Source organism: Nymphalis io, chromosome 27 (assembly GCF_905147045.1).
Source record: "Nymphalis io chromosome 27, ilAglIoxx1.1, whole genome shotgun sequence".
Lineage (NCBI taxonomy): Eukaryota > Metazoa > Arthropoda > Insecta > Lepidoptera > Nymphalidae > Nymphalis > Nymphalis io.
Genome location: NC_065914.1, coordinates 7543936 through 7567372, shown reverse-complemented (window position 1 = coordinate 7567372; position 23437 = coordinate 7543936). Strand labels below are relative to the sequence as shown.

At 35.3% G+C, this 23437-nt stretch overlaps 2 protein-coding genes across 3 annotated transcripts in view; one reads left to right on the top strand and one right to left on the bottom strand.

Moving 5' to 3' along the window:
• The window catches only part of LOC126778799 (interaptin), a 301055-nt gene that overhangs the window by 25600 nt on the left and 252018 nt on the right, over positions 1-23437 (top strand). The gene's annotated exons all lie outside the window — the stretch shown is intronic.
• On the bottom strand, positions 337-21673 carry LOC126778810 (P protein-like). The gene is made up of 17 exons (XM_050502503.1): positions 21547-21673; positions 17438-17641; positions 14194-14350; positions 12977-13016; positions 12466-12601; positions 11764-11912; positions 10671-10910; positions 9981-10184; positions 9101-9216; positions 8473-8611; positions 7801-7936; positions 6976-7178; positions 6074-6167; positions 3168-3310; positions 2230-2340; positions 1619-1766; positions 337-1168 (listed from the first exon to the last, which is right to left on the bottom strand). Exons 2-17 carry the CDS (start codon positions 17622-17624, stop codon positions 990-992), a joined length of 2382 nt encoding a protein of 793 aa, XP_050358460.1. The 5' UTR covers positions 17625-17641; positions 21547-21673; the 3' UTR covers positions 337-989.

The window sequence follows — 23437 nt, the reverse complement described above, 5'->3', positions numbered from 1 at the left end:
CATTGCTGGCCGTGCTGTCTCGAGATGGTGGTGGACAGCGTTGAGGTTAGTGTGGAGTCCTCGGATGTTAGAGAACTCGAACTCAAACAGCGAGGGTATGGTGGGGGTGAGCACCGCTGTACGACCGTTATTTCTTTTTTGTTGCGCCATTTGGGAGAAATTAAATGGAAAAGAGACGTGAAGCGAGCGATGTATTGCCACGATAGGGATGGGCAAAGTGTGGAGGCGTGTTTCCCCAAGTGGTTGCCAAAAGGAAAAATACACTGACCCGCCGGACGGAAGGGCCCCCGAACCCCCCCGGAAGTGGCCGCCGGGACCCCACCTACCGGTCACCAACCGGCACGACGGTTCACCCCGAGATTATGCGTGGCCTGGTGGGGCAGCCTCACGAGCTGGTTAGGCACGCTCGGGCCCCTGTACTATGCAAAGATATCAATAATTCCCTTGAACGAATTTAGACTCGACGGACAATTTCACAGCATTTGTGCAGGCATGTATGCACAAACATAGGACTTTGTTGTGAACTTTGATTTGCGTATTATTTCATGGAAGTCGAGCAAGTTCGAATATTGAACCGAGTGTCTGGTTCATAAGTTAGCGACGAGACCAACGAATCAATCCCTTTGATTTTATATACAAAACAGGTTCAATTCACACGGTAAAATATTTCGTAAAAATCTTCAATACAACGTATGAGATCAGCGATGTAGCTTTTTCTCTGTATTTTATTGTAAAAATTTTAATGTACTTATTTATGTAAAATTCGTTTGGGCATCAAGTGGGGCTCTGTATGTTATTGGGCGCCAATTGGGGCCGAAATTCGGCTAAACGAACATCATTAATATACTTATTATGTATGGAAGTGAATTTGTGATTTTATTTGTACTTCATGCTATTTGGTATCTTTAATTATAATTTGTATCTGTATTTTTATAATATATTTCAAAAATATAATAAATTTAAACTTTACAATTTGTACATATAACAAATTAATGCCATGTAAAAATACAATGACAGACGAGTAAATAGAAGGAGGAAACAATTAAATGTCCAATCATGATCGGGAAACCGACTTTAAAGAAATCTAGGAAAGTAAATTTGTAGCCGTGCTGTTCAGCGACTCCCGCGCAGACCACATTTGCACTCGCGCCGATAAGTGTACCGTTACCTTAAAAAAAGTAATATATCATCTTATTACAACTCAAATACAGAGCAGAAGACTCAAACTTGTGAGTTGGGATGTTCTTAAAATGTCGCTGAGTAAAACTCAAAAAATTATTGTTTCTTTCCAGCATCCAACACCAATTTTGTCATAAGAAATATTTTTTATCGTAGTTATGATTTCATCATAATTTCAGTCTGTTTCTACTCGCCGTTGTTTAAAAGCTTCGTCACTACCACATCTAACTTATAACTTAAAGAAATAATATGCATACTAATAATCCATTCGGGGAGTTCCCCGTTAAATCCGACGTCCTGGCTTGGTTTAACAGGACGCGTATTATCACACAGAGCTTATTTAAAGTGAACGCGCGTACTAAATGATTATTTGAACGATGTTAACTGAATTTGTCGTAGTATCATTATAATTTGTTTTAGTTTTGAATAGAAACCTTACCTCCCAAACATGCACCATACAGTAACGCCCATATCAACGGTGACATGGGAAGATTCAAGTTGGGGTTGTTCCCGATGGATATCACCACTCGCACCATCATCGTTGTAAGTGGTATGTTGTCTACGAACGCTGATATTGTGCCTGATACCTAGAATTATTGTATGTATTAAGATGTTTGAATGTTTTTTATTTCTTCCTTATCTATGAATATTTTTAGCTATTTATATACATAAGAATTATTTAAAGAATATACAAAATTAAAACTAAAATAACTTTTTTAACAATTTTTTTTGAACTAAGTATATATAACATAATTAAAAAAACAAATATTTGAAAACATTTATTACTTATTGTTTTTGTTTCATGTAAAAAGTAATTGAATATCCAGTGCTACTCTGTAAGAACTCACTTTATTACTCACTCGGGAAATGTTATCAACATTTGTGTTTATATACTATTTCGATGCATGAATTCTTGTACATAATGCTATGATTATTACGGTCAATGTCGCATATCACATTTCAAGACCGTTTCCTTCCGTGAGTTTTGAGTTTGTTCTTACTCAATATTCTCACTGTTCTGAATATTGATAATATTGGTTTCATACTCACCCATAATATAAGCATAATCGCCACACTTAGCCTTGCACTTTCATCGACTTTCAATATTAACTGTTCCATCAAACCTCCGATATACAATATAAGGCCAAGTTTCGATAAAGCCTAAAAATATATAATAAGTTATACACCTTATGTTTTACTGTGTTATTTTTAGTTTACCGACCTCGCGTGTGACCCCCCCCCCCCCCTCATACGCAGGTTGTTAGTTATCCTATATCCATTTCTGTATCCCTGACAACATGTATGAAAAATTACACTATGCTCCATTGAGCAGTTTTTTTCTTATCGAATAGGAAAGCGGACGAGCGTATGGGCCACTAATGGTAAGTGGTCACCAACGCCCATAGATATTGGCATTGTAAGAAATGTTAACCATCGCTTACATCACCAATGCGCCACCAACCTTGGGAACTAAGATGTTATGTCCCATGTGCCTGTAATTACACTGGCTCACTCACCCTTCAAAACCGGAACAAAACAATACCAAGTACTACTGTTTTGCGGTAGAATATCTGATGGTGGTACCTACCCAGATGAGCTTGCACAAAGCTCTACCACCAGTAAAACTACGTTAAGACGTGAAAGCTTTACAAATAAACAAACTCTCGCATTTATAATATTAATTACGCTGAAATACAGGGGCGATAGCAAACTCGAAGGTTAAATGACCTAATAACATTATTCCTGAAGTCCTGTCCGATTCCGGCTACGGCGCCAACTCTCAAGAGAGACTAGGCACTGCGCGCGACTTATTATTGTGCACAAGTGTGCAAGCACAGTTACACTCACTATTCCCTCACTTTCATAATCCGATGGGAGGGGAATCCCACACGACAGTAAAGCATTATATTTTCAGTTTCAACATAATTAATTATGATTAAATTTTGAGACATTAATATTAAAAAAAAACTATATTTGATATTACTTACTTCCATAAGTACGAACAGTGACGCAAAGAACAGTAACGTGGACCATTCGACTCTATGCAATATCGGTTCCAGGTCCTCTCGATCGGCGAGCGTTAGCAGCAAAATGGCGCCCAAAAGGGCTGTCATCCCTAATGATACGCGATCTAGAAATTTACATATTAGATTATATTAAATGAGCATCTATAAATATCAGTATTTATTCTATGATAATAGGTAGGCGGACTTGCAAATGGTGATAAGTGGTCACCGTTGTCCATAGACAATTAAACATTATTAGAATAGAATAGAATAGAATATGCTTTATTGTACACCAAAAGAGTTACAGAACCATTTTAAACACAAAAGAAACGAAAACTATTTTGTACAAAAGGCGGTCTTATCGCTAAAAGAGCGATCTCTTCCAGACAACCTTTGGGTGAAGGACATGAAATAAATAAATAAATAAAGCGGTAAGGAGGTGTGCTAATCATCTCAATTTTTATTTTTTAAATATATATATATATACATTATTTATTTGTATGTATGTATATTTAGCTAAATGTACATACATATAAATAAATAATGTATACATAAACATACATATATAATATGTAAAACAAAACATAAAAAAAAGAATGTTATTATGATAATGATAATAATAAATAGCAATAAAGTGCGGCAGATAATAAAACAACACTCCAATGATAATTATAAAGATAAATAATACGCCTTGAGTCGGATTTTAAATGTGTTAATAGTTTGAGATTGTCTTAAGTGGAGTGGTAAAGAATTCCATAGGCGAACTGCTTGGACGGAGAAAGAATTGGTATAAAAAGAAGAAGAGTGAGAAGGAATTTTAAGAATTAGATTATCGTCAGATCGTAGAGTGCGGCCGTGCGAGTCCTTAAGGAATTCAAAACGGTGTTTAAGATAGTGCGGAGAATTTGGATGAAAAAATATATAGTAGAGAAGAAAAATAATACTAGTATACCTGGGAAGACGGATTGGGAGCCACTCGAGTTTTTTGCGAAATTCAGAAATGTGGTCAAATTTGCGGAGTCCGAATATAAACCGAATACAGAGATTTTGAATACGCTCGAGTTTATTTAATTGCTCCTCTCTTAGGTCAAGATAGCAGGTGTCAGTGTAATGAAGGATGGGCAGGAGGATGGCTTGAGCTAACGCAATTTTGGTAGGAATAGGTAAAAAATTACGTAATCTACGAATGGACCCAATTGAGTAAAACATTTTCCTGCTCACTTCACCTATTTGTGACATCCATAAGAAATTTTGATCTATATATATTCCTAAATTTTTAACTTTGCTGCTCAATGGAATTACAGTATTCTTAAAGACAACAGGTGGCAAACAAGAATAGTCTACACGAGGTAATAATTTAAAACTGCCAATTATAATAGCCTGGCTTTTAATAGGATTTACTCTGAGACCAAAAGAAAGACTCCAATTTAAAATTTTGTCAAAGTCAGAATTAATTAATTGAATAGTATGTGGTAGGTCAGTAATTTTGGTATGGGCATAAATTTGGAGATCGTCGGCATACAGGTGGTAGGAAGAAGAGATATGTTGACTTACAGAGCTAATGAAAATTGAGAATAGAAGAGGAGATAAGACACCGCCTTGGGGAACACCGCCACTTACCGCCAACCAGTCCGAGTAAGAATCCTGGATTCGAATACGTTGACGGCGACCATTAAGATAACTATAAAACCAATTAATTACCGATGGAGATATATTAAGAAAATTTAGTATAGCCAGGAGTATGTCGAAATCTACAGTATTGAAAGCATTACTAAAATCAAGCAATGATAAAATTGTAACTTCCTGGTTATCCATAGCTAATCTGATGTCATCGGTAATCTTGACTAATGTAGTAACCGTACTATGGCCAGATCTAAAACCAGATTGTAAAGGATTTAGCAGGTTGTAGGAAGACATGAAGAGGTTAAGTTGTTGATGTACAAGACGCTCAAGAACTTTAGAAAGAAATGGAAGGATGGAAATAGGACGGTAATCACCATAAGACGAAGGATTATTTTATTTAGGTAGAGGGATTATTTGAGCATCTTTCCAGGAGTCAGGAAAGGTACAGGAATTAATGGAATTATTGAATATGCATGTTATAGCCGGAGTTAAATAATCAATAATAGGCAGGATCATTTTACGGCTAATGCAGTCAGAACCAACGGCATCAGAATTTATAGCTAAGATATTCTTCTTAACATCACATTCGGTAAAATCACAAAAAGTAAAGGGTAAAAAGTCGGAGATGATGACGCAGAAAGTTGAATTAATGTATTAGATTTAGTTGTACTATTTATGGTAACTGAAGATGCAAATTGATGGTTAAGTTGGTTGAGATCCAGGGTACTAGTGGAGTTATCGATATGTGACTTGCCAACTCCAAGAGACTTGAGAAATTTCCAGACTCTGGAAGCGTTGTCGTCCTCAACAACAGATTTAAAAATGTGCCTTTGATGTGTATCCCTACACAGCATGTTGCAACGATTCCGATATTTTTTATAATTTAATTTGTTCTTATCAGATGGATTAGACTTATATTTCGCTTTTGCCAAATTTATATATTATTTTCTTATGCTGGAGTTCTTTAATTTTGGGAGTAATTCAGGGTGCTGGTGAGTGCTTTATACGTATACGCCTAATAGGAGCATGTACGTCGTAATGCTCCTATTAGCCTAAAAATGCTCATTATTTTTAGTTTTGTTTTATAAAATTAATTGTTAATAGTTTAATTTAAAAAATTAAAATAACAACTTCAAAATTTGACCTGAATATGCACCAAATAAAAACTTAAAAATGATTAACGCATAAGATTCGCATTGAGATGTGACCTTAAAGCCATAAATAATATAAAAAGCCCAAATAGATAATGTATGATAATCACTTACTTAGTTCAGGAATGGAATGCAGGAAGAAAACTGTAACGACGAAAGCGATCGCGACCGCAGATTTGATCAGAAGGACTCGATCACGTATTTTGTACTGAAAGGAAATATATGAACCTTGCATAGTAAATTATTATTTTATTTATTAAGAAGCCAACGTTATATACTGAGATTTCTTAGTCGTGTATAAAATTAGTGTTACAGAGTATAACCAATTAATAATAATAATAATAATGTCTTCCAAACCAAACTCGGCCACGGCGGCCAATCTCAAGAGTGATTAGGCAACTGCGCAGGAGATATTATAGTGCACGTGTGTGTGTGCAATCACAGGTGCACTCTCTATTCCCTAACTATTATAATCCGATGGGACGGCAATCCGACACGACCGGAAAGAGTTCAGCTGCAGGACCAACGGCTTTACGTGCTTTCCGGGGCGAGTGCATACACTTCCAACTTCCAGACTCCGAGCTGCTACTGAGAATTTTCTGACAGAAAAACCGAATAACTTTTGTGGCCCGTCCTGGGAATTGAACCCAGGAACTCCGGGTCTGCGGCCTTACACCAAGCCACTCGACCAACGAGGCAGTCAAAACTAATTCTACAGCTGCTACCGAATAATTAAAATACTTTAATATTGAAAGACAAAAGTAACCTTACCAACTGCCACGGGCTTGATCAAGAAAATACTCAAACCTAAAAAGAACTACAGAAATATCTTTCCAGTTTGGGAAAAAATTGGAAAAAGGAAATTTTTTGATGATAAATAAATAAGGGTTTTTATGCTTTTAAAAAATTTCAACTTAAACTTAATTTGAAGTAATAAAAACGATTATTAAGCATTAATAGTTGATGTTTAAAACCAGACAGTTTTCTTTGGAAAGTTCTAAAAAAAACAAACAGACCTTATCTTTTAATTCCTGCAACGTCTTTTGGAAGGTGTCTTTAGGGCATGCCCTTTTCCCACTTTCCTTAACAATTTTGTTTAATTTTAGACTCAGTTTGGTAATTTTCCGTTCCAATCTTTCTCTGACAACGTTAACGCCTTCGCTCAAATGTGGTAACGAGTCCGCAGCTCGACGCCATATTGATATTTGGTGACGAAGGTCTGAAAATTAAAATATGTATGACTATTTTCTACTGGAATATGTAATTCGAAGGTTTATTTATTTGAGTCCAAAACATTTGGTAAATATCCATTGTCTAATGTTATATTTGATAGAAACTTGTTGGTGTTTATTCCAAATGGAATATTAGTTTCTTGTTTAAATTAGTAATTCTTTATTGGTGCATACCGTCTTGGTTGGTACCACATATTCTACGACCAAACACCAATACGTAGTATTGTTGTCTTTTGGTTGAAAGCGAACCATTGTTACTGCAGTTACAAGATAACATCTTAGTTCCCAAGGCCCAGAGGTAAGAATGTGTGAATCATAACCGATGATCGTGGGTTCAAACCCGGACAAGCACCACTGAATTTTCATGTGCTTAATTTGTTATTATAATTCATCTCGTGCTATACTGTGAAGGAAAACATCGTGAGGAAACCTGCATGTGTCTAATTTCACTGAAATCCTGCAACATGTGTATTCCACCAATCCGCATTGGAGCAACGTGGTGGAATAAGTTCCAAACCTACTCCCCAAAAAAGGAGAGGCGGCAGCCCAGAAGTGGGACATTCACATCCACTATATATTATAATTTTGAAAGCAATAGAAAATTCTTACCCTGTATTTCCTTAGGGACCCTTTGCCGTAAGTTACTCGTGTTTCTGAACATAAACCTTATTTGAAGAGATGTTTGTATACAGACCAATAAAATACCCAGAGACATATGTGCCGTGAAGTTCGTGAAATTAATGCCCTGCAAAGAAAAGTATGACTTCGTCTTTGTAATTGAACTCATATGACCTTTCGCGCACCTTGGGAGATGCCTATGTCCAGTTGATTATGTTTGGCTGTTAAGGATGTCGATGGACTTTAGAACGCATTAGAGGAATAGGACACTTAAACTGTTAGTCCATTTATTTTATTCTTAAATTTTACAATGAATTAGTAAAGAATTCGAAAATATTGGATTCAGAAATTGTGTTTAGTCTTCTGTTTCTAAATAAAAGTTTAGTGCTAGTGTATTTTACGAAATTTATACCCAAAAGGGGCAGAATGGGAGACGAATCTTTCAATGCCTAATGCGTCCTTGACAAAAAATTTAGTGCCGTGGACTCCTTTAATCTTTACTTGTGTACGCGGAGCTAATTCCAGGCCAAGACCAGACTACAAAGAGGATGCTTGCGGGGCAGCAGTCATTACCCAAAATCTCTATCATTGTAGAAATGTTGTATAGTGAATTGGTGCCGATGGGATATCCCATAAACCGATAGTTTTAAATAGGCTACTTACAGACTGTATCACAGCTTTGTTCGAAGCGACGATGACATTCGGCGGATCACCGACAGGGGTTGCCGTGCCCCCTATATTACTGTATATCGCCATGAACATCAAAATCGGTACAGGATCCAAGTCCATCACCTCACATAATCTGTTTCATAAAATAGTTAACTTGATTTAAAACTATTGACATTATTATTGATTGCTGCGACAAAAATCTTTATATTATTTGGCTATTGTATGTGGTACGTGACTGCCTCGCAGCTTATAAAACTGCTCCCCCAAAGTTCCCAAGGTCTTGAGATCAAATCCCAGATCGAACATAAATAGAAAATATTGATTTTTTCTGTTAAGATATTCTCAGTAGCCTGGAAGTTAGCAGTTACACTTCCGTGCTTCGGATAATACGTAAAGCTTTTGGTCATAAACATGAATTTGTTTTGATCGCGTCGGATTACTATCCCAATCGATAGTGAGGGTGTACCTGTTTACGAACACACTTTTGCATTATAAAATCTCCTGCGCAATTGTTCAGTCTCCTTTAATATGGTTGCCATGGCAAAAATTAATCAGGCACCATCATAAAATAACCAAATAAAACATTTTTTATTATTATGATAAAATGAATACCGATAGTTACCTAATGGTCACAGGGGACATTAGAAGGACTGTGGTCACGTTGTCCAAGAAAGTTGACAGAACCGCTGTTATTATGCAAAGCAAGTAAATCAATGGCCAAAGTCGGCCTTTCGTTACCTGATAATTATAAGCCAAGTTATTAAAACTCTTAGACAATTAAGTATCAAAAAATCTAATCAATATATCACTTCAACAAAATTTAAATTGAGATGAATAAAATCCTGTGCCCTCCAATTATGCTTAAAGTTAAAGTTAAGGGAGTGGGGACAAAAGAAGCCCAACTTATCAAAATCGGACCTGCGGTTTTTATATCGCCAGGTGGCTTGTAAACCATTATGCTATTGACGCTGCGATATACTGACAATTTAAGTAAATACATCATTCTCTATAAAAATGACATATTTCATTAATCTAGATCATCTACAGACGATAAATGTAATTTATATGAGCCAAAATATTAAGATACTTTAACTTAATAATATATAATATATTTGACACGGTTGGCGTGGTTGGTAGATACTTGCCTGTCACGTCGAAGGTTGTGTGTTCGATTCCCACCCAGGACAGATTTGTATGCATGAACATGTCTGTTTATCCTGAGTCTGGGTGTAATTATATATTTAAGTATGTATTTACAAAAGAAAAGTAGTATAAGTAGTATATCAGTTGTCTGGTTTCCATAGTACGAGCTCTGCTTAGTTCGGGATCAGATGGCCATGCGTGAATAATGTCCCAGGATATTATTATATGCAACCACATATTATTTAATACTAAAAATAATTAATTAAGGCTATCTTGTTTATAAATGTGGAAAGACCTCGATAAATTTCAATTTATTTAATGCATTCAGTTACTCAAATAGATAACTTCGACTGACTTACTTCGAAGGTAAAAACAGCCAAGTAATCAAATACACCGGTCTCAGCCATGATGGCGACCAGGATCATCATGCTGAAGAGTAGCAACAAGGTTTCGATATCCAGCCAGGAGACTAGTTCCATGAGCGTTGGTCTTTCCCCCACTAGGGCTAACGCGGCCAGTGAACACGTAGACACCGTTATAGCTGCCATTGTCCTATTGATGACCTGATAATCATTTAGAAATTGTATGTTTTATTTAGCAAAAATATGTATCAACAAGATACCAGAAAATGACCAATTAAAATCAGTACAGTACAGTAACAGCCTGTAAATGTCCCACTGCTGGGCTAAGGCCTCCTCTCCCTTTTTTTTTTTGAGGGGAAGGTTTGGCGCTTATTCCACAACGCTGCTCCAGTGCGGGTTGGTGGAATATACATGTGGCAGAATTTCGATGAAATTAGACACATGCAGGTTTCCTCACGATGTTTTCCTTCACCGAAAAGCACGAGATGAATTATAAACAGAAATTAAGCACATGTAAATTCAGAGGTGCTTGCCCGGGTTTGAACCCACGTTCATCGGTTAAGATTCACGCGTTCTTACCACTGGGCCATCTCGGCTTATTATTATATTAAAATCAAAGTATTATAAAATTATATTATAATAAGATGTATGTGATATAGTATAAGTGACAGTTTAAAATGTATTTACCTCGAATATAATTAGTATATAAAGTCCACATAATAATACAAGAGCGAATATCACTCCCTGGTTGATGTCGAGCGGATCATATGTGTAGCTCATAGTGAAAGGTACTATCTGTGCTGCATTTGTGCGCACGCGCAGCGTATGGTTTAATAAAGGTTGTTTAGTATTAAATACTTTTGTCCTTAATTCTCCTTTATTGAGATCTATATCTGGTTGGAGGATTATTTCCCAAGCTTCTGTAGCCTGAAATTTTTAGGTGATGAGCCGAAATATTATGATGAGATTATATTATGGATATATTAATCAAAATAGCAACTATAAATCATGATCACTGGGAATTATGGTAAGAATGCTAGCAGCATTTTCAAGTTGAATTACAATTAAGTGAGCCCAAATATATGGATTTTGCAAATATTTGGGCTCATCACTTATTTCAAAGTGTAGTAGCTAGTTAACATTACAATTAGAATAACAACTATTTTGTGTCTGATTTGTGTCTTGATTTGTATACTTATACATTATTTATTTTCTAGTATTTAATGTGAGCATATAATTAACAAATTAACATGGTCATTCATATGTATTCCGGCTCATTTAATCGCGAGTACTAGGTAGTAGAAGTGCCTAACCGATAGTTAAAATTTTTGTTTTGTAAGTAGGCTAATAATTTATACTGAATTACGCCTCATAGACATTTCTACTATCCGCAAGCAAAGCGAATCGTTTCTTTAATATAGTGTTCGGGTATTAGTTGTGTAGTAAAAAAGTAACAGCCTGTGAATGTCCCACTGCTGGGCTAAGGCCTCCTCTTCCTTTTTGAGGACAAGGTTTGGAGCTTATTCCACCACGCTCATCCAATGCGGGTTGGTGGAACACACATGTGGCAGAATTTCAGTGAAATAAGAGACATGCAGGTTTCCTCACGATGTTTTCCTTCACCGTAAAGCACGAGATGAATTATAATCACAAATTAAACATGAAAATTCAGTGGTGCTTGCCCGGGTTTGAGCCCACGATCATCGGTTAAGATTTACGCGTTCTTAGCACTGGGCCATCTCGGCTTTTTTTATTAGTTGTGTGAACATGTCGATATTACCTCAAGTGTCGTGTTTCTCTCGAACCATACCATCAATTTAGAGGAGTTCATGATTTGCTTCGAATCGAGCTTTGTCTCCGCTTGTTCGGACAGGAATGGCCCCGAAAACTTTATTTGTATTGAGTTGCTTTTTGCATCTATGTGATAAGCTGAAAAGTAAAAATAGAAGTTTGATTATTTATTTATTTATTTTAATTAAGTGGGAGACTATATATAATTTTTTTTTTATAATATAGGAAGGTAGTATTATAATATAGGTTAGTAGGACTGGAAAATTGTCCAGTTGATGGTATGAGGTCACCACCAACCATAGCCATTGGCGTCGTTAGAATTATTAATCATTCTTCTCATTACCAATACGCCACCAACTTTAGGAACTAAGATGTTATGTCCCTTGAGCATGTAGTTACACTGGCCCACTCATACCACCTACACAATAATACTAAGTACTGCTGTTTGGCGGTAGAATATCGAGTGGGTGGTACCTACCCAGACGAGCTTGCACTGCAATCCAATATTATATTGCACATGACACCACCATATCCCTGACAATTTTTTAACCCCGAAAATTAGATTGTGATGCTGTCCGGTAATAATCAGCAGGCACATTAAAATAAATTAAAGATAAGATACGCCAAAAGAATGGACGGCAGGTCTTGGAAATGCTGGTAAATAAAAAAAAAAACTGTTTTACTTGCTTACATTTTTCCTCAGCAAGGCTCACTGCGGTGTTTTTGAAGAGCTCCTCTTTCTCGTTGCACGTGAGAAAGACAGCCGTGAAGAAGGTCCAGCAGCCCAGAAGAATTGTCATTTTGACGTAATATTTGGCGCGTTTAATCTAAGATTAAATATTTTTCTATCAATTGATTATGTCTTACTGCTCAATATCGGCTACGGCGGTTATCCTCAACGGAGACCAGCGCAGGATATATAATTGGAAAGAAATGTTTGTGCCAACCCAAGTGCATAGTCAGCAGTGCGATTCTGTAAGAACTCGCTTCATTACTCATCCGTGAAATGTTGATATCCAACTTATGGTGATATATCATTTTGATGCGTGTTTTATTGTGATGTTTTAATTATTATGGTCAATGTCGCATATCATTTTCTGATGTATCACGACTGTTTTCTGCGGTGAGTTTCGAGTTTGTTCTTAAATAATAGCCCTACAGACATTGATGTACCGCTAAACAATTATTAATTTCTTACTTACCTGCGAATAATTTTGAGTTCTATGTCGAGTGTTATGGTCACTGAAAAAAAGAAGATAAAAAAATTCAAGGTATTACAAATAATCACCCAAAGAAGCGTTATTGGTGAATCGGCTTTCAGTCATTGTCTTTTTGTGTTTTGATTTGGAGGATGAGTGAGCCAGTGTAAAAGACACATAGAGAGATAAGTTACTTTATAATTGGTTTTATTTGTCTTTAGACTTTGTTTATACACCTATATACTATTAACGAATTAACTGTCAGTGAGGTAGCTGACATAGACCTTGCTTACATGCAGCCTTGAAGCGAACAGTCACTACTATCTTATGAAATACATCGAGATGAAATCACAGACAATTTTTAGTACTTTGTTTTATATAATAAGTTGGGGGATGGGCATAGGGCCACCTGATGGTAAGTGGTCACCAACGCCCATAGACATTGGCATTGTAAGAAATGTTAACCATTGTTTCGAACGAACGAATTAAATATTTTTAAACTAATTACTTTTATTCAATTTATTATAACAGTATTTTTATAACATGTTCACACCTTACCATTTTAGTTAGACTAATATGTTGCTCAACAAATAAATTTAGTTGACAAATTAGTCAACAAAATTGAAAACAAACGTAAATAAAAAAAAAACATCTAATCCTCTAAAATTAAAATACAGCAAACTATCTAAGTTATTCCAATGCATTGTTAGTCTGTTCGGACCTCTCAAGTAGCTTTTGATTGAGCGGTTGAATATCAAAAATCGCCTCGTCTTAACTCGCTACTAAGAATCTTATAACTATGACAATTGTATAATTTTTGTCTTTTTTTTATAATTTAGGTAGGCGGACAAGCATACGGGTCACCTGATGTTAAGCGTTGGTGTTCACCAACGCCCATAGACATTGTAAGAAATATTAACCATCACTTACATCGCCAATGCGCCACCAACCTTGGGAACTAAGATGTTATGTCCCTTAAGCCTGTAATTACATTGGCTCATTCACCCTTCAAACCGGAACACAGCAATACTAAGTACTGCTGTTTTGCCTTAGAATATCTGATGAGTGAGTGGTACCTACCCAGACGAGCTTGCACAAAGCCCTACCACCAGTAGGGTTTGAACTTTTATAGTTTTTACAGTACCTTTTTATAGTTTCGGCATATTCCTAACATATTTCTTTGTCTCTGTGTTTTGAAATTAAAATTAAAATTATCTCACTTGTCTTCCATTGCCTCGTGTTGATTTCTGTTGTTGAATGATTCAGTAACATCGTCAATAAATGGTAATTCTTCAATTTGTCTTATATCCGGTTCAGATTTGGCTATTTCTGACCGTTTAGTATTAGACTCATTGGCACCAAGATTGCCAGTTGTTTCTGAAAATTAAAAAGATTAACGATTATTTAATTATGTTCGTTGAATATAATTTTTTTTTATCTGTAAATAATCGAAAATGCAATGCAAAAATATTGCTAGCATTCTTGGTAGTACTCTAAGCGACTTGTTTTTGTTTTATATATTTAGAGGAAAACACTACACATTTATCTGAGAACCAGGCAAAACTATTATTATTTTGATACATTTTTTAAATTTCTGTAAGTAAAAATACTTTAAGCTTTAATAAAAATATACGTATAAAATTAATCTGTATCGTTGGTCTAATTGCTAGATATAAGGCCGCAGATCTCGAGGTCCAGGGTTCAAGTCCCAGGTGGGGTCGATAAAATAGTTTTTGACGGGAATCCCGTCACACGGGTTTTATTAGGTAAGACTCCCACATACCCTGGATTCCCCTCACGGCGTTAGATATCCTTTAAAGTTGCGTAATACCAATAATGAACCATTATAACAAATAGTATAAACGTTTACGTATCTTTAATAAATACTGTCACATGTGTATTCCAACAACCCGCACTGGAGCGGCTAGGTGGAATAAGCTCCATACCTTTTCCTCAAAAACGGAGAGAAGGCCTTCAACCCAGCAGTGGGACATTCACAGGCTGTTACGGTATGTATCTTGTGACTGTTTTATTAACAGAATCAATTAGCAGCTGACTTCATGGTTAACGCATATTTTAAAGTTAATAATACTTTTAAAAGATTTTATTTACACACAGACATATTTGGTATATATTTTAAAACCATATTCAACTGTCAAGGATTCACAGGACCAAATATAGAATGTTATAATGAACTGATATATCAAAATTTACATAGAAATACAAATACTCATTGTATTTAAGCGAATGGAGTTAAATAAATATATATGGTTACGTATTGATGATGATGTCACCTCGATTACGGCTACGGCCAATCTCAAGATATGAAGGCAACTGCGCAGAACATTATAGTGCACAAGTAAATTCTCTATTAAGTCACTCTCATAATCCAATGTGCAATCCGACACGACAAGAAAGAGCTCAGGCGCAAGACCAACGGCTTTACATTCTTTCGGAGGCGCATTTTCAATTCGAACTACCAGAAGCCGGGCTGCTACTGAGGTTCTTGGGTAGAAAAAACCTAATTTCTTTTTATGGGCCCGACCTGGTGTTCGAACCCAGGATATGTGGCCTTATAGCCGCCAGAGCAATGAAGCAGTCAGTAGGTTTTCATATTATTATAAAATCTAATATATAACAACAAAGTGTATATAGTAGACGCGTCATGCACACACAAGCTGGCGGCGGCATTTGTAGTCACGTTCGACCTTATGCGTTCCATCTCCCGCTACCGTAAGCGTTGCCGGTGCTAAGGTGTTCTCTGTACCCTGCGAATCCTCCCTAGGGATTGGAGACCAGCAGAGATGGGCCAACCAACGGGGTGTCAAGCGATCGCATGACGCTACACTCTCTCACTACTCAACTTCATTGGTAAAGGCGATTTTCTAGCGATATAAATAAAAATGGTCAAAATACACCACGGCTATAATAACTATTAAAATTCTAGGAAAATATATGGTATGTAATTTAATGTTCCATTCTTTTTTTATTAAAAATATTGAAGAAAATATACTGAACTGATATGTTTTGTCTTTTTATATATAGACTAGCTGACCCGTGTCCACTTCGTTGGGCGGTAAACATTGATTGTGGTTCAGTTCAGTCGCGTTAGACGAACATTAATAAAATTGTCTTGCGTATTTGATATTTTAAATTATCTCCAAACAATGCAACCCAAAAAATATACTGTAAAAAACGAATTTTATCTAAATAAAATTTCCTTGGTGATAAAGCAATTTATTTCTAAATGGATTGACGTGTTGTAGAAAAAAACCGTCTTTTTTTAATATATAAGTTATCGCTTGACTGTTATTACTCGTGATGAAAAGTGATGATACAGTCTAAGATGGAGCGCGCTTGCCTAGAAGATGCCTATTCACTCTAGACTTGAAGGTATTGTAGGTGGTGGGGAAAACAGAGGTCGGGAGGGTATTCCAGATCTTAGCGGTGCGTATCAGAAACGAGGAAGCAATAGAAATAAGTCTAATAGAAATATCGCTCAATATTGATGAGATTACGACACGTTCGCGGTGCCACACCTATGTCGTATTATCTCTTTAAGCATTCTTCCAAATTATATGTATATAGTAAAAGGGAAAAGTCTTTTGTCTTAAGCACTTGAGACGATAAGTTTACTTATTTTAATAAGAATTCATCGTTGTTGATAATATGACCAAAAAACATGACCTAACGATTTAAATATTATTTTTTTAATATAAAAAAACTACATTTTGTGACTTATATATAAAAGTTAGACATATGCTGTCGCTGATTTTTTTGTAGGCATTATCAAGTTTTACAACTTTTCCCTAGAACTCAATCATATATTTCTCATTGTTTAGGCATCGTTCGTATGAGACGTTTTCTTTCGTTTTTCTCCGACTTACTTTGCAAATCCTACCACGAAAAAGTCTTCATTTTTCGGGTTAATATATAGCTTATGACACTTACAAATGATGTGGCTTTCTATTGGTAAAAGAATTTTCAAAACCAGTTCAGTAGATCCAGAGATTACCCCCTACAACCTCACAAACTTTACCTCTTTGTTTATTAGTGTTGATAATAGATATGCAAGATTTGCGTTTAACTAACATCAGTGCTGTTACGATATAACATATATATATATTTAGCATCCAGAAGTGAAACTGATTTTAAATAAACCTCGAATTGGTCTTTTTTAAAAATAGAACACCAAATCATTCAAATTGATATTATAATAATATGACTCACTCAATTACTCTTAAAAATCCAAATAACACAATTGAACACATTCAACATATCACAAGTCGCTTAAATAATTAATTAATTACTTTACCTTTCAATCCACCAACAAAATGGCGGAATTTAAATAAGCGCACGCCATTTTTTTAAACACCTTTGTAGGTATCAAGAAATCTCCTAACTATATTGTATAACGGCGTTATCTACACAAAGACTAAATTGAATGTATAATAATAAACTTACTAATTTCTTCCACTTTTTTCCTTATCTGTTCCATGTAGGGATCACACTTAACTTCATCCGGAAGCCCCATCCATGATTGCAGCGTGTCAGGCGTTAGCTCACCACACGACACCAGAGAATATGTGCTTTTATTAAAGTTTTGATTCGAATCGTCTCTTTTCCTGAAGACGTTTATAATCTTATCCATTGTTCATTGAGAATTATCTGTAAACAAATATTATATCTATGCTTATATTATAACAGTAACAGTAATAGCCTGTGAATGTCCCACTGCTGGGCTAAGACCTCCTCTCCCTTTTTGAGGAGAAGGTATGGAGCTTATTTCAAGCACCACTGAAATTTCATGTGCTTAATTTGTGATTAAAATTCATCTCGTGCTATACGGCGAAGGAAAACATCGCGAGGAAACCTGCATGTGTCTAATTCCACTGAAATTCTGCCACATGTGTGTCTCACCAAACCGCATTGCAGCGTGGTGGATTAAGTTCCATAATATTATAAACGTGAAAGTCTCTGTCTGCCTTAACTTAACCGATTTTGATGGAATTTGGTATGAAGCAAGCTTGAACCCCAAGAAAGGCCATAGACTAGGCTTTTTATCCCCAACACCTTCCACACCATCCTAACATGCCGACTAAGCCGCGGACGAAAACTATTATAGTATTTGTATCGGGGTAATTATTTAAAAGTATATTGTTTTTAGAAATAATTATTTGAAATTTTGTTTTTTGATAGTTCATTCGTGTTTGAACAATAAAACGTTATACATTGAGCTCATTATTTTATTTCATAAATACTGCAATTATTTAATTTAAGCTACTACACACGGAGCAGTAACGATTAACGCGAGTGAAGCCGCGTGGTACGGTTAGTTTTTTTTTAAATAATTATACTATAAAACCTGGCAGATATCTTGCTTTATCAAGTTGCGGCTAGCCTATCTTTCAATTAACAGCCTAGCCCTTTTTACTGAACGGCGTTCAACCGCATGACAGCCAATGCGTCTAAACAAACATTTAATGATCGCGCTGCCTGATGCGGCGTTTCGATTTGAGCCAATAAAGATAGCAGGTATTTTAACTTGAATCAACAAAAGTTGAATGGATTAGTATAGCTTAATATTCCGACAAATAAAGAAAAAAAGATTGTCGGTCTGGGCTGTTATTTAGCGAACGCCAAACCTATAACAGATAAAAATAAAACTTTGTAGAAAAGAAATTAAAAAATAACTAACAAAACGTACGCTTTGAAACACGTACAATAGACTAATGGACGCGTTCCGTGAGCGCGAAAAACTAGGACCGAAGCATGCATTCGATGATATACAGCATCTGCAGCTCATCATAATCTATATTGTATCAAATCATAAGTTATTTTATTATGTATACAATACTTTTATTACCTTTGGTATGGAAATAATTATCATTATTTAATTTTCACTAGGTAAAATATCATAGGCCGAGATGGTCAGTGGTAACGCATGAATCTTAATCGACGATCGTGGTTTCAAACCCGGGTAAGCACCACTGTTTTTCATGTGCTTAATTTGTGATTATAATCCATCTCGTGCTTTTCGGTGAAGGAAAACATCGTGAGGAAACCTGTATGTCTAATTTCGCTGAAATTCTGCCACATGTGTATTCCACAAACCCGCATTGGAGCAGCGTGTTGGAAGAAGCTCCAAAACTTCTCCTCAAAAAGGGAGAGGCCATTCATAGGCTGTTACCAAATACCAACCAAAATTTCAGATACTATGTGTTCAGATTTGAGGGTGAGTGATTCAGTGTCTATAGGCATAAGGGACGTAACATCTTAGTTCCCAAGGCGCATCAGCGATGTATGGAATGGTTAACATTTCTTAAATTACCAATGTCTATGGGCGGTACCACTTATCATCAGGCCAATTTTCCAGGTCACCTAGATATAAAATAACAATAATTCACAGACAGGCAGATCACATTTCAGATTTTTTTTATCGTTATAAATTAAATTTGAAAATAATTTCTATCCTTAAGTTAAACTACAGAAAAACTCAATAACTATTTATTGGCCCGACCTAGGAATTAAACCTAGGACCTCCGGGTCTGCGGCCTTACATTAAGCCCCTAGACCAATGCAGTAGGCAGTTCCTTTATATGTATAGTCTTTGTATACACGTCATGTATAACGCTCTATAAAAGGAAATTTAGTTAATTTTTAATCGACTTCAAATATGGAGGTTCTCGATTTAGTTGTGACTTTTTATGTTTGTAACTTTAGAAACCGTAATTTATGAAACTAGAGTTGTACATGCGGTTCGGTCTTTCTTAAAAAAATAAGGATTTTCATACAAACTTCTATCCTCTCTATTCATTTCCATTGAACGGGGATTTTCCTGGATATCCGCAATCCGTCTCCTATTTAGCAAAGCATTATGAAGAATATTAAATAAGCTATCATGATATTTTGCAATTGTTATACGGTATTTTGTAAAATGCGTTTCTAATTACCTAACAATGCTTGACCTTCTCGGCCTCAACTGTGCCAAATCATCAAAAATAACTATAATTTTCCGTAAATTGTTTCTATAATTCACTTGTCATTTACCATTAATAGCCCTCCCCCCAATTGCCCCTACTGGGCGTCCTCTTCCATTAATGCGAGTGGAGCTATTTCATCACGCTATCTTGCCGTTGTGTAATTTGGCATCTGACACAAACTTCCATCTTGGAATTTATCCATACACTTATAACTATAAATATAACGACTGCCTCGTTGGTCTAGTGGCTTGATGTAAGGCCGCAGACCCGTAGGTCCTGGGTTCAATTCTCAGGTCAGGCCAATAAAAAGTTCTCAGTAGCATCCCGGAGTTTGGAAGTTTCAAGTGTCACACTCTCGGTAAGCACGTAAAGCCGTTGGTCAATTAAGTTCAAAAGTAATTAAAAGAGCCTTTTAATATCCCATTGCTGGGCTAGTCTTTCTTTCGATTAGAATCCGACACCCTGGTTAGATTCTGTATCACACTGAGCCATCACGGCTTAAGCGTTATAAAACAGAATAAAACGGTTATCACAATAATATGTCATAAAACGTGATATTATCATTTTCTTCTTCGACCTTGAAATTTAAATTGCACTTAATTCAGTAAAGCCGTTTTCGTTAGAAACATACAGAACGCTTTATACCGTAGCGTTTCTGCCCGCGTCTTCACTCGCGTGATGGGGAGGGGGGGTGTTGTTTGTCTGCGACGAGATGCGACGAAATGCCGATTGTTTTAAGCAACGCAGCACTGCAATAAGGGAGCTCACGTGGAGTAGAATTTCGTGAAACACATGCAGGTTTGCTCACGATGTTTTCCTCGATCGATTGAAAACTGTGATGCCAGCAATTTGGTATGTGTATCGTTTTTAAGTTCAATTATCAATTTCTTTTTATTTGTGAATACGGTACTCAGATTTTCATATAAGCTTATGTCCGTCCTTAGGCTCAAACTTGCGTCATACCATACCAAATGTACTTCATACCAAATTTTATCGTAAAAGCGGTTCAGTGGTTTAGCCATAACAGCGTAACAGACGAACAGAGTTATTTCGCATTTATAATATTAGTATAGACTATCTGCCCGTTTCAACTTCGTACGGGTGAAAAAAGTTGTATTTTTGGTAAATAATAATCTTGGAATCCACGCAACACACAAAAATATCGTCAAAATCAATACAGCTGTCTAGGAGCAGCTCAGTGGCATACACGTATAGAATAATTATACATTTATGTAAAGATTCCGAAGATATCGGCTTTATAATTAATAAATAAAAGTTCAATAACAAAGATTAACATATTATGCCATTCATTAAGGATATCCATTTATATACTTATGTCTAAATTTTATTCGGACGTAAGTCTCATTAAACTTTAAAAAAAGATATATATTTTTAATATTAATTAGATCCTAGAATGCAATGCACGCAAAAATGACCATCGGTTATTATTATCACTCAAACACCTTGACAACAAAATAATATTAAATATACAACTCTAAATATAGACATAAACATATCTTAATACATATGTATGTCTAAACAAATCAACTAATAAGCAATCAAATCAAATGTTTATATATAATGACTTACCGCAAGTTAAATATAAATAAAACAGATAAAACACTACTTGCGCCTGATTCGGTATTACACTAACTAAAGTCTTAACGTTAACTCTTAAACCTAAGCTATTAGCTAAGTACCTATATATTAAAATGTCATCTGACAAGTAACTCAACTGTCAACGTGACATATTAAATTCTACGTGACATTACGAAATAATCTGTGCTCACTTGACACAAGATAGCATAGACTTTAATTAATTATTACAGTGAGATTGGCTCTATTAAATTCGAATTATCACGTCTGTGTTGCAACTTTATAAGAAAATATTTCCTTTTTTTTATATTTTATAGTTTTAATATGGATTTTCATTTGTTGGTTTTTAGTTTTAAAATAGACTGTAAATAAATTATCAGATAGACGTAAAATTAACATTTTATTTTATACATTTTGAACTTATTTCTAAATCCGTCACTGTATTTATGTTTTTATTGATGAGTAAAAAATAAAGTACATTTATAAAGGAGTAAAATAAATTCAAATCAGCACAACGTCTCGTTCAACATTATATATTAAAGTCATCTTAAATCATATTTAATTACTTTGAATTAATCATCATTTAAGCCAATTATTAAGAAATATATTACTACTACTTTTAATAAAAACAAGCACGACGCGATTTCTACGTAGATACTAATATGCGACGCCTAACCTTCAATGTAAACCTTGGGAGAGGCCTATGTTCAGCAGTGCACAACGATTGGCTGTTGATTTGAACCTTCAATGACCCGTGTTCACACTCCAAACAGTAGATAGATTATGTATTTATTCATTAACACCTGATTAGTGCGATGATATCAATTACTCTACTTAAAGTAATTAGAATAAGTTCGATTTGTTAATTATTTATATGCAATGTTATTAGTTTATAAATTAATAGCCTTACTTATAAATGTTGCTTAGCGGCTATTTGTGAATACTGACTTATCTATTTAAAAGCATGGCCGTAAATTCTTAGTGGTGTTTGAATCTGCGACTTTGCTGTTATTTAGTAAGCAACCTAATAAACTAAGCATTACTAATAAATGAGGAGACGTTTTTTTTTTAACTAATATGCATAAAACTTATATCAGAAGAAGTAGCGAGTTTCGGAGAAGGTTTTAGTATATGATATTATCATATAAGTAGCTGGGCTTCGCAGTTTAACTCGCTTTAGACTATTGACGTGACAAGTCAAATAAAATCAATGTTACTAAAGAACTTACGTAATTATTATTTTTTAATTTTTCAATCTATTAATCAAGTTTAGTTTGTAATTAACAAAATAATTATTAAAATATGTTTAATTTATTTAAATATGTACAGAACATTTACTCCTTATTAAATTTGCATAAAATTAATATAATATTATGAATTGTTGATTAAAATGAAAATTGACAAAAAGCACCAGAACTAGGTGAAATAAATATAATATATAAGTAATAATGTGTATAATACTTTTTTTTTAATTTTTAACCATAGAATACTGCGTATAAAAACTTATATATTTTATTTCATTTATCATTAAAAACCATCATCACCTGTTCAAACTTAATTAAAAGTATAATTTATTATATATATAAGAATTTATTTTATTTATAATAAAATTTATAACAGTAAACAAATTTTGTTGATGTGTAAAAATATTACGGTTTTACATAAAAATAAAACCGGTATTATGTGCCGAGAGGAAAACTGTATGTTTTCCTTCATGATGTGACAACATCGCAACCCCCTCCACCAGTGTAGACATTAGCCCTGAAAGTCTGGAAAATTGGGGGTGGGCGGCGCATATATATATATATATATATATATATGTATTCGCCTGCACTGCACTGGTGGAGGGGGTTGAATCTATAAGAACTTCCGAGAGATTCTGAAG

Bases quoted from the DNA above. Each gene is read 5' to 3' on its own strand.
- LOC126778810 (XM_050502503.1), bottom strand. From the start codon at position 17,624: ATGGATAAGATTATAAACGTCTTCAGGAAAAGAGACGATTCGAATCAA. The intron at 9,217-9,980 runs GTAAGTCAGTCG...TATAATTATCAG, and splicing joins TGGCTGTTTTTACCTTCGAA to GTAACGAAAGGCCGACTTTG. The intron at 1,767-2,229 runs GTGAGTATGAAA...CAATAATTCTAG, and splicing joins CGATTATGCTTATATTATGG to GTATCAGGCACAATATCAGC.